This window comes from Ornithorhynchus anatinus, chromosome 7, assembly GCF_004115215.2.
Source record: "Ornithorhynchus anatinus isolate Pmale09 chromosome 7, mOrnAna1.pri.v4, whole genome shotgun sequence".
Taxonomy (NCBI): Eukaryota; Metazoa; Chordata; class Mammalia; order Monotremata; family Ornithorhynchidae; genus Ornithorhynchus; species Ornithorhynchus anatinus.
This window is the reverse complement of record NC_041734.1, coordinates 43,157,748-43,170,100: the sequence shown is the minus strand read 5'-3', so window position 1 is coordinate 43,170,100 and position 12,353 is coordinate 43,157,748. Positions and strand designations below refer to the sequence as shown.

The window sequence follows — 12,353 nt, the reverse complement described above, 5'->3', positions numbered from 1 at the left end:
GAGAAGGAAGTAAGAACAAACCTCTTAGACTCTGAAATGTGTTCCTTCTTTCCAAGAGTGGCCCTCTCCCTCACTTAAGGTCACCAACTTCTATATTACCTATCATTCTTCAGGACCTTACCTCTGCCACCTTCCTATCTTATCCCTCTGCCCTTCCTCACCTCATTATCACTTCTTCCTGCTTCATCTCTTGAGCCACTCTTCCCTACTCTGTATTTTTTATATATATCTGGGAAAATCTGCGGAAAAATCACTGCCACCTAGTGTTTAGACAAAAAGGTAAATCCAAGTAGTCAGCAATTTTGAATTTTAGAAAGGTATCCTAATGATGATGGTATTTGTTAAGCACTTACTATGTACCAAACACTGTTCTAAGCGCTGAGGTAGATACAAAGTAATCACAGGTTGTCCCAGGTGGGGCTCACAGTTTTAATCCCCATTTTAAAGATGAGGTAACTGAGACACTGAGAAGTTAAATGGCTTGCCCAAGGCCACATGGCAGACAAGTGGCAGAGCTGGGATTAGAAGCCACGTCGTCTGACTCCCAAACCTGTGCTCTCTCCATTAAGCCACGCTGCTTGCTAAAAACCTATCATTCACTATATGGAATAGACATACATAAAAATTTTGGGCCCTAATCTTCTGTCCAGAGCTACCGAAGACACTACACCACACCCTCTGAGAGCCCTGGAGGGAAAGCAATCTTCCCTAGTCTCCACGGTCTGGATTGGATCGAAGTGGATATCGGCAGAAACTAGTCTTGTCTTTTGCTGGCGAGTCGTCTCCGACCCATAGTGACCCCATGGACACACCTCTCCCAGAATGTCCCAACTCCATCTGCAATTGTTCTGGTAGTGTTCATAGAGTTTTTTTAGTAAAAATATGGAAGTGGTTTACCATTGCCTCTTTCCATGGAGTAAAACTACAGTATACCTGTTTCAAGAGGAGAACTGTCATTTCACTCCACTCCAAATGATTTCTCTGAGGTAAACTGAGACGATGTTAGCTTCTGGCAAGCCTCAAAATGGGTATTTATGTGGGTAGGTGTGGTGTAGGTGTGGTCTTTGTACTCAAAATTGACATCCCTGATGGTGAAATTTGCCTTATAGGTATGTATGTGGCTGAAATGGCCAGTGTGGGAGCCTCGATCCCAAATGCCCCGGACATATACAAAAGCTGCCTCTTGTATTTGATGGTTGCAGCACCTGGCACTGCTATTTCTTCGGCCGCGTTTATCTCATGGTCCAAACAAAGCTCGTTGCTCAGAAAGAGTGGCTCCTCTCTTGACTGCAGTGTGCCGTACTAGGTAATCTGAGGCAACTGACTCCCAGTTTTCAGCAGAGTTGCAACACTAAGGTTTTGTTTTATTGTAACCATAAAACATTTTCTGATCTCCTTACTCTCAGCTTCCCAATTTAGGCTCAGCACAGAGCAGCAGTTTGGGTGTCAGAATCTTGGGAAGCAGCATTGCCTTGTGGAACGAGCATGGGCCTGGGAGTCAGAGGACCTAGGTTCTCCTCCCGACACTGCCAAGTACTAGCTGTGTGACCTTGGGCAAGTCATTTAACTTCTCTGCACCTCAGTTTCCTCAACTGTAAAACTAGGATTAAATACCTGTCTCCCAATCTAGGACAGTGTTTGATGAGAAGCAGCCTGGTCTAGTGGATAGAGCCCAGACCTGGGAAGCAGAAGGACTTGGGTTCTACTCCTGGCTCTGTCACTTGTCAGCTGTGTGACTTTGGGCAAATCACTTAACATCTCTGTTACTCAGTTATCTCATCTGTAAAATGGGGATTAAGACTGAGCCCCATATGGGATAACCTGATTACCTTGTATCTACCCCACTGCTTAGAACAGTGCTCGGCACATAGTAAGCGCTTTACAAATACCATCATGATCATCACCAGACTATATTCCTACACCGGCTTAAAAAAGTAGGGGGAAGAATCAGGCTTAATATAGCTGCCCCATGTGTTGAAATGATTCGGCTTATTAACTACTAAATACTCCAATACTATGCATTTTAAATAGTTCACAGTTAAGTATGAAATTAACCTCATTCACACAAATGTGAAAATTGGCATTCCGGTTTCTTTACCTGTTATTACTTTATATCCAATTTCCTTATATGAATTTATACCACTATACTTTGCTGTGTAATTACTCTAATGTGCAAGAACAACTGTGTCTTCTCTAGGTCAGATGCACCACTTTTGCAGAGCACACTATCTCCAAAGACAAAAGTCCATTTTGTTTCAGAAACTGCCTTGAGGATCATATTCAAACCAATTTTATTTGCTCTCCCTACTAAAAATCATAATATCAAATGTCTCAAAACAATGTGCACTTACATGTGCCTCTGATGAAATTCTAATATCTTTTCTTGAACCCTTTCCTGATTTGGAAAGTACTTATTTATTTTAAGGTGCTCTTGATCCAGAGTTTCATCATAGTCCCCTATTTCAGCTGGAAAAAAAAAAGAAAAATTAAAAGTAAACAAATGTTATATATTTAGAAAAATAAAATATCTGAGGATGATAACTTTAAAGCATTGTCAGAATGGCAAAGGAGAGGGTAATATATAATAAATTGATGTTTCACAAAGATTTACTATATTTTCTTCCCTATTAACGCAGCAAGGATGTTAGATGGATTTTGGAAACTCTCGTGCAATTGAAGGAAGCTTCTGACCATACAACATTATCCTGCCATACCCCTTGAGAAGTAGAATAAGAACTTGGGAACAAGCAAGGAGGGGGGCCTGGGGAAAGGCTGGCAGAGTTGGTCTCCACAAAATCAAACCTCACTGATCCACTTCTTCTCCTCCCTCAAGCTCTCACTGGCCAGCTTTCTTCGGCTGTCTCGCTCACAAGTAGGGTGGCCTTGCAGAAAGAGCACAGATCTGGCAGTCAGTGGACCCAGGTTCTAAACCCAGTTCCACCAACTGCCTGCTGTGTGACCTCGGGCAATTCACTTAACTTTTCTGTGCCTCAGTTCCTCATATGTTAAATGGGGATTAAATACATCTTCTCCCTCCCTCTTAGACTGTGAGTCCCATCTGGGACAGGGACTGTGTCCAATCTGATTATCTTGTACCTATATCAGCATTTAATAGAGTGCTGGGCACGTAGCACTCAACAAATACAATTACTACTATTGTCTTCACCAATGTTCAATTAATCAGTAAAAGTGGTACTTATTGAGCACTTACTGTGGGTGTATCAGAGCAATGACCTAAGTGCTTGGGAGAGTTTAATACAAGAATAGGTACAGATGATTCCACTAACAGTGAATTTACAGACTAGAGGCAGAGACAAACATTAAAATGAATTATAGATGAATGTGACCATAAATACTGTGGGGTTGGGGGAGGTTTTGACTATCAAAGTGCTCCTTTTTCTTCCTTGCCCTCAACTCCTGTCACCCCTGGCATCAGAAAGGGCCTTATACATTTCCCTCCTTCACTTAATAGACTAAATTATATGACAATGTTTTAAATTGTGAGCCTCTTGAAGGCTGAGTACTGATTTTAATCCTTGTATTTTTCCCCACACCTAGCACAGTGCTTCGCAAACTACAAGTACCCCACCTAAGATGTACTGCACTCGCCTGAACACTTAGTAAAGTTCTCTGCACATGGTAAATGCTCAATAAATTTGATTAATTAATGAATACTAGTGCTAATAATAATGTCGGTATTTGTTAAGTGTTTAGTAGACTGAGCTCCCAGACTGAGCTCCCCTTCTCTCTCTACTCCCTCTACCACCCCCCTTCACCTCTCCGCAGCTTAACCCTCTTTTCCCCCCATTTCCCTCTGCTCCTCCCCCTCTCCCTTCCCATCCCCTCAGCACTGTACTCGTCTGCTCAACTGTATATATTTTCATTACCCTATTTATTTTGTTAATGAAATGTACATCGCCTCGATTCTATTTAGTTGCCATTGTTTTTACGAGATGTTCTTCCCCTCGACTCTATTTATTGCCATTGTTCTTGTCTGTCCGTCTCCCCCGATTAGACTGTAAGCCCGTCAAACGGCAGGGACTGTCTCTATCTGTTGCCGACTTGTTCATTCCATGCGCTTAGTACAGTGCTCTGCACATAGTAAGCGCTCAATAAATACTATTGAATGAATGAATGAATAGTATGTGCCAGGCACTGTACGAAGCGCTACAATAAAGCCTCACAATCAACTTCAAGTCTCTCCACCAACTCTGCCCACCTTACATTTCACTCCTCTTCCCCCACTCTTCCTTACTGCACTCTCTTCGTTCCACCCAAACTAAACTTCTAGCTGTACCTCACTCAATCTTGCATTTCTGTCCCCTCATTCACACTTGTCCTCGGCCTAGAACTCCCTATCCTCTACTGTTACAGACCACTCTGCCTTCCCCACATTCAAAACCCTCCTGAAATGCCTCCTGTTCCGCCAATCTTCCCAATTAACTCCCCTTACTCCGAGTCCCATCACCCCACCAGCTACCTCTAGCACGCACATAAATTTATACCCTCCCTTAGCACTTATGTATATATACACAATCAACCATACAGTGTATTTATTTGCAAATATATATCCTATGTGCAAATATTTTGTCTATCTACTTCTTAGGAATCCAAGTGGCTCATGGGCAGGGGATGTATCCCACATTTCCCTTGTATTTTCCTAAGCACTTAGCATGGAACACTGGAGTCAAAGGGCATTAAAAACCCAAGACAACAAAAAATGTATCGGAAAAATGTTTAATACTGCTAAAGATGGCAACTACCATCTAGATCAATAACCTGGGATAACTTTTAATGCCCAATTACTGAGAATTGTACTGAACAGAGTCTTTTTTTTTAAATGCTATTTGTTAAGCATTTTCTAGGTTCCAGACATTGTACTGAACACTGAGGTAGATATGGGCTAATCAGGTTGGACACAGTCTATGTCCCACGAGGGATCAGAGTCTTAATTTCCATTTTACAGATGGGGTAACTGAAGCACTGAGAAGTTAAGTGACTTGCCCGAAGTCACAAAGCAGACAAGTGGCAGAGTCATATCTAGAACCCAGGTTCAGTGCCCTTTCCACTAGGCCATGCTGCTTCTCAAAGCTGAAAATAGGGCTTTCAGAAATAAAATTTATGGAACTTTGGAAAGTCTTATATTAAAATATGCAGATTTTCAGCACATCATACTGTGTCAAACTAAAAATAAGAGAATATTCGTTTTTTGTTTTTTTCTAATAAGGAGAATCTGTTTTTTCTAAAGGGACTAGATAGTGCTTTTTCAGGGGATTTGATGCTTTTAAAATCATTTGTCACACTAGTTCAAGAAGACCTCTGGAGCCAATAAACACTTGTCTTTCATTAATTTTAGATAGAACAGGGATATATGGGGACTGTTCCTAGGCAGCATGGGGCCTGGGACAAATCAGATGTGCCAAACCAATCTTCCTAGGGGCACTACAGGGAGAATAGGAGGTTTTTAAAAGGGCAGAGCTTCTTAATGGAATGAAGTACAGCAGTTCTGCTTCTTAACTTTTCCTTATCTCCCAATCATTCATTCAATTGTATTTATTGAGTGCTCACTGTGTGTAGAGCACTAAGCTTCCATTCCAATCAATTTCTCCTCATCAAGCACCTCTACCATTCTTTAGGCAAGCCTCCCTAAATACCACAGATTGATTGTATAGTTGCACTTGAACTTTTTTTTAAAAAAGAACCATTCTGTAAACTCTTATTCATAAAATGAAATGAATAACTCCTCTGTGCTTCAGTTAACCCATCTGTAAAATGGAAATTAAGACTGTGATCCCACATGGGGCATAGACTGTGTCCAACCTGATTAGCTTGTATCTACCCCAGTGTTTAATACAATGCCTGGTACCTAGAAAGTGCATAACAAATACCATTAAAAAAAAAAGACTCTGCTCCTCTCCCACCTAACACCTGTGCATTAAACAGTTACTGTAGACTTCTTTCTGAGTGACTGATTGATCTGATTTTCTTTTCCTTTCATTCTTTTGAAACTATTTATTGAGTGGTTTTTGTGTATAAAGCACTGTAGTAGGGGATTGGGGAAAAGAACACATGAGAATGAAACGCAGTGTCTGGCCTTCAACGGATCCACAATCTAAAAATAAAGGAGGGAGAGTTGGTGATGGTTTCTGAATAACTACCAAAATGTGTGTGGATAATATACAAACGAGAAGACATGGTTTCTATTTAAATCACTACCAAGCATTTTCTGCTTTAATACACACGCTTTAAAAAGTCGCATTTCATTTGTTACACTCTGTGATGAGATACCAACATTGCAAAAGATGAGAGATGAGAAGAGCTGCTGTGTTGTCACTGCAAGTAAGTCGTTCTTCCACCAAGTCCCTCTTGATTTGCAAAGCAAACAGATACCTGAAGAAAGATTTTTTTTTAAGAATTCTTTAAGATCACACTCTCAATCATGTTCATATGAGCCTAAGAGAACGCAGCAGCTATTCATAATACACACTGTCATGTCTTCAGAAATACAGTGGCTCAATTTAAAGAAAATGTCATACTCGGTAAGTAAAATAATCAAAGCCACAAAAATGGGCCAGCCATACAACTGGACATTATCAAACGCCACATTACAAATGTATTTTAAGTACAAGTAGAGAGCACACATCAGCCTTTCTGTTTCTCTTTGGCATCCAGGCAGCAACACTGTCAATTTCAAATATGATGGGCAATAGAGGGGATGCCCTTTCTTACAGATCAGTATTCACACCTGTTTTAACTGAATATACGATACAATTCAGCACTTGCTTGTAACTAAGATCTTCGGTAAAGAGATCCAGATAAAGGGGGTTTAAAGATTGTATTCAAAGATCAACAAGGTCAGTGTACAAACCCTAAGGTACATCAAAATTTTCTTAAGAAGTTACAACCTGCAAACTTCTAAGATAGGCTCAAAATTGTACAAGCTTGTAATTGTCCATTTCTCTGCTTTGGGGTTTTCCCTTGAAAAATATCTTAGGAGATTTTACTATAAATACCAATCATTTCAGATACATTGAGAATATCATCTACTATTCCATCTAACACACCTTTTTCTATCTTGAAATGATATTCAAACATTGGAGTAGATTAGAAATGAAGAGATGAATTAACCATCCCTTCAATAAAGAATGTTCCTGTCACCTTTCACTACCACTGCTACAGAGATCAGGGCTGTCCAAAAGAATGAATTTCCTAAATATAATTTCTCTTCAAGTCCATGTTACCCCCTCTTCAAGAACCTCCACCTCTGCATCAAACTCCTTGCTGCTCTCTTATTACAACCCACCTTGCACACTTCGTTCCTCCAATGCCAACCTACCCACTGTACCTCGATCTTGTCTATCTCGCCTCACTCATATTCTGCCTCCGACCTGGAACACCTTCCCTTCACATATGCAACAGATAATTCCTCTCCCCACAGTCAAAGTCCTATTGATGGCACATCTCAACCAAGAGACTTTCCCTGACTAAGCCCTCATTTCCTCTTTTCACACTCCCTTCTGCGTAACTCTGATTTGTTCCCTTTTTCACCCTTTCCTCAGCACTTGTGTACATAACCGTAATTTTCTTAAGGTCTCTCTCTCTCTCTCTCTCTCTCGACTGTAAGCTCGTTGTGGGCAAGGAATGGGTCTACCAAGTCTGGTAATAATGTACTTTCCCAAGAGCTTAGTACAGTGCTCTGCATATAGTAAGCACTCAAAAGATACAATTGATTGAATTGTTTCAAAACAGCTATACCACGGAAAGAGCACCAAAAACTTCTTTATTGAGAGTTTTGGGAGAGCTATTCTTAAACTGCCAAAGAATGTTGACAAATTCTTAAATTTTCAGGGTGTTAGGCTCTGAATGAAAGCCCCTTGCTACACAATTGCGAAACTATCTTTGGGCCTGACTTCTCACCTGCTCTACCAACAAACACTTCATCTTGCCTTTAAGATACTTCCAACTGGATGACCCACTGTCATTTTAAAATTCAATATATTCAAAATTCAAATCCTTGATTTCCCTTCTAAGTTCTCTTTTCTTCTTCACTTTTTCATTACAGTTGACAGCATGACTGTCTTTCCTGCATCACAATTTTGTAGCATTGGTTCCTCTTTAACAAGCTTCTCACTTCTTCCCATATTCTTTCTATTCCTTACCCTTCAATACATATCACAGATTTATCCCTTACACTTCCACCCTTATATCCAACACATAGACAAAGTCTTAATCATTTCCTCCCTGGGCTCCCTACGTCTATCTAACCATTTCCAGAAAATATTCCCTCACTTTCTCCGTTACACAATTCTACGTCTATACCCAGAGTTGTGAAAGGCAGTTAAGGGAAAAAATTAACTAAAAACCACTTAGGCATCCCATTGCCTAAAAAAGATATGATTTTTAATCTGCATAGACATGTATGTATAAAAGAAAAATATGAAGAAAATTCTACTTCTATTTCTAAATTCCAACTTCTTTTCCTTCTTGCAAATCCTCAAAGTAATATTACTCTTCTTGACATTACTTCCATTCTAAAACATTTCATATAAATCAAGTTGCAAGATTCCTTACCTTGTGTATTCTTCTTGCAATTGACCAGGGTCAGGAGGGAAAAATTTTACAGAGAGCCGGAGCACCACATTTTTTGGTCCTGTTGAAAGAATATCTTTAAGTTTTCTGGATGCAGTGATTTCACTCTTTTATAAATACATCAGTGGCATATTTGATTTAATGATGGCAAACTGAATGAAAATCAAATGATATTACGTGCTCATCTGTGCCTGGCAATATGTTTCGCAAGGTTAATAATCACATAAGTTTCAGGCAGCACCGATTTAAAAAAAGAGCAATTAAGTAGGAGACAATATGGTCTGTCATGGCCTGCTGCATGACCTTGGGCAAGTTATTAAACCATGCTGGGACTCAGTTTTCCCAATCTATAAAGAGAATATACTACCTACCTCACAGGGTTTTGTTAGGATAAAATATGGAAAACAACGTAAAAGTGCTTCAGAAAAACTAAAAAGCACTATACAAATATACTGAGGTATTATTCAGAAGAGAACATTACTCTTCAGAGGTCTGAAGGTTACTTTTTATGGAATTTAAGTACTTACTATGTTTCCAACATTATTCTGAGTGCTGGGGTAGATACAAGTTAATAAGGTTAGACACAAACCCTATTTCAAATGGGCTCACAGTCTAAGTAGGAGGGAGAAAAGGTATTCTCATTTTACAGTTGAGAAAACTGAGGCACAGAGAAGATGCGTGACTCACCCAAGGTCACACAGCAAACCACTGGCAGAGCTGGGATCAGAACCCCGATCCTTCTGATTTCCAGGCCCATGTTTTCTCTACTAGACCATGCTGCTTCATATCTTGCCCATTAATACATTGTTAAAAAATATATATGACACAGGAAAACAGCTGTGTCAAATTTTTAGGATCCAGGAAGAGAATTCAAAATAGCTATCAAACAGCTGTTCAGAATATCAAATTTGAATTTCATTTGAATGCTCACTATGTTAAAAATAATGCATAATTGCTAACTGCAGAACATCATTCTGATGATTCTAAAGAAAGTCTTAATCACTTTTAGCCAGTTAGAAAAATTAGGGTTGAATCAATCAATGGTATTTATTTAGCTCTTACCATGCCCAAAGCACTGTACTAAATGCTTCGGAGAGTACAATACAACAGAACTGGTAGATCCTTTCCCTGACCTCAAGGAGCTTGCCGTCTAGTGTGGAAGGAGGGCATTAAAATAAATTACAGATATGTACTTAGGAGCTGAGGGTGGAGGGGAATATCAAGTGCGTAAAGGGTACAGATGCAATTGCACAGGTGACAGAAAAGGGAGAAGGAGCAGGGGAAATGAGGGCTTTGTCTGGGAAGGCCTCCTGGAAGAGAGATGATTTTAATAAGTCTATCCATTAGACCACGTGAAATAGCTTGGCCAAGGTGAAAGAGTACAGGCTTGGGAGTCAGAGGACATGGGTTCTAATTCCCGTTCCCCTGCCTGTCTGATGCGTGACCTTGGGCAAGTCACTTAACTTCTCTGTACCTCAGTTTCCTCATCTGTAAAATGGGAATTCAATCCCTCTTCTCCTTCCCACTTAGACTGTGAGCCTCATGTGGGACAGGGACTGTATCTCACATGTTCAATCTGTATCTATCCCAGTGTCTAGAACAGCACTTAACAAATACCAAAACATGAAGGTGGGAAAAGTGGTAGTCTGTCGGCTATGAAGGGTGAAGGAATTCCAGGACAGAGGGAAAATGTGGGCAAGGGATCGGCAGCAAGCTACATGCCCTACATGGGGCTCAAAGTCTTAATCTCCATTTTGGAGATAAGGTAAGTGAGGCACACAGACGTGACTTGCCCAAAATCACACAGCAGAGAAATGGTGGAGCAGGGATTAGAACCCAAGTCTGTCTGACTCCTAGACCCATGCTCTATCCACTAGGCCATAATGCTTCCATACGTTCTCTTCTTCTGGGCAACTTCCTACTACATTGGTTTGTAATCTGAGAAATCCAAGCTTGATCCAAGGAAAACTATAAAGATGTGTACTCTAATTACATGTCTCATATGAATGGATTTATGGGAATCTGGGCTAACATCTGGGAACAACAGAGGCGTCAAGCAAAACATAGTAAAGTGATCATATTTTCTAGTCTTCCGGCCTTGAGGCCAATGGACCAGAAATCCATTAGGGTGGAGAAGGCGGCAGGCTCATTAAGAAAAGATCAACTCAAAATTCAAGCACTACGGCAACTCTAAATTCAAGACATTCTGAATAGATAAGTCATTTAAAGAATGGGTACAGTGAACTTACTTCGCACTTGCTTGATGATGGGCTTCATGGGCTCAAGCCAAATCTAAAGAAGACATGTTTTTAAAATGCATTAGACCCATCATGAACTCTCGAAATTAGAAGTGTATCTTATTAACCTATCACGAAACAGCGAAAACATTTCAATTGAGTGCAATAATGAAGAATCATACTCTCTTTTTCATACGCAAATTCAAACAAGTTTTAGCCACGCCTAAACCTTTCTCTTGAAAGCACGCTTAAAGGATGAGTAAGGAATGACAAGATTTATATTTCTTATTTCACAGTCATTTCGAAAGGTTTAAGGAGGCAAAAGCATCATCAACTCTATTGCAATTGAAATACCTGAATAAATAACAGCGTTTGAATTCTTAACTATCAGTTTTCTATTTCTTGGCAGTTTCACGGCCCTAATAAAGTTGTCAGCATTCTGTTATTTTTTAAAGAGGGAGTGCTCTTATTTAGAAACATACTCATTTGTCAGCCAAACAGATAAAAAGTGTAGTCCTCGAATGAAACCAAACTGACAAAATAGTAAAATGCAATGCTACATACCCAATAAGACTGAATATTCTGGAACTCCAACCCGAAGTAGTCAGACTCGATCAAATTTAAATGTTTAAAAACCTCTGTCAGCAATTTTTGTCCAAAACATTTTGGCTACAAGGAAGAAGAAAAAAAGTTTAAGTATCTCGAAATCCAAGGTTCTAAATGAGACTAAATTTTTTTAAAAAAAAAGTGCAATATGGCTTCCTTCAAGATGTAAAACTCCTAAAATCAAACTTTGCTTACAGTAGGTGGTCCAGGGTATATCTAAGAAGATTCACAGACAGCTGATCATTCGGCCAGAAATCGCATCACCAATCCTGTGATTTAATACTTTAAAATGGCATTTTCTTATTTTCATTAATGTCTTTGAAAAGATATACTGACAGTGATCAGTTTCTGCTTCAGTTAGAATACACTAGATCCTTGGAACAGTATAAAACTCAGCAGTCATGTTTTCTGGGCACATAGTAAGCACTTAGAAACCAAAAAAGGAAAAAAAACACCTAAGAGATATACACTACTGAAATGAAAAGGTTTCCTTGAACCAATCAAAATCCACAATTGTGACTTTTTTTTCGTTTTGGCAAGACAGTAAAAACAGGAGGAGCACATGCCTCTTGATGGAAACTTATCTGCTTATATCTACCACCTTTTGTCTAACTATGCTCTGAAGGAAGAGGGAAAGAAGGACGGAATGGAGAGTTGAAGGGGGGTGGGAAGAGGACAACATCTTCAGCCATTTAGGTGGCAAAGAGCAGAGGGGAAGGCAGCCCTGGACTTGCAAATGCAATCTGTACAGACTGACCCTCTCGTTGAGCAGGGACCATGTCTACCAACCCTGTTATATTGTACTTAGTACAGTGCCCTGCCCATAGGAAACCCTCAATAAATATCACTAATCGAGTGACGCTGTGACGTTTACACAGCTACTGCGAAAGTGCCCAAGCCCCATGATCTGCTTCTCCCAGT

At 40.0% G+C, this 12,353-nt stretch overlaps 1 protein-coding gene across 4 annotated transcripts in view; it reads right to left on the bottom strand.

Annotated features, from left to right (window-relative positions):
* The window catches only part of FARP2 (FERM, ARH/RhoGEF and pleckstrin domain protein 2), a 117,781-nt gene that overhangs the window by 66,396 nt on the left and 39,032 nt on the right, over positions 1–12,353 (bottom strand). For all 4 annotated transcript variants that reach the window (XM_029068760.1, XM_039912481.1, XM_039912482.1 and 1 more), the window contains exons 3-7: positions 11,391–11,495; positions 10,839–10,881; positions 8,572–8,650; positions 6,293–6,390; positions 2,352–2,466 (exon numbers count right to left, since the gene is read on the bottom strand). In XM_029068760.1, coding sequence (XP_028924593.1) covers positions 2,352–2,466; positions 6,293–6,390; positions 8,572–8,650; positions 10,839–10,881; positions 11,391–11,495 — 440 coding nt within the window. The remainder of the gene's footprint in view (positions 1–2,351; positions 2,467–6,292; positions 6,391–8,571; positions 8,651–10,838; positions 10,882–11,390; positions 11,496–12,353) is intronic.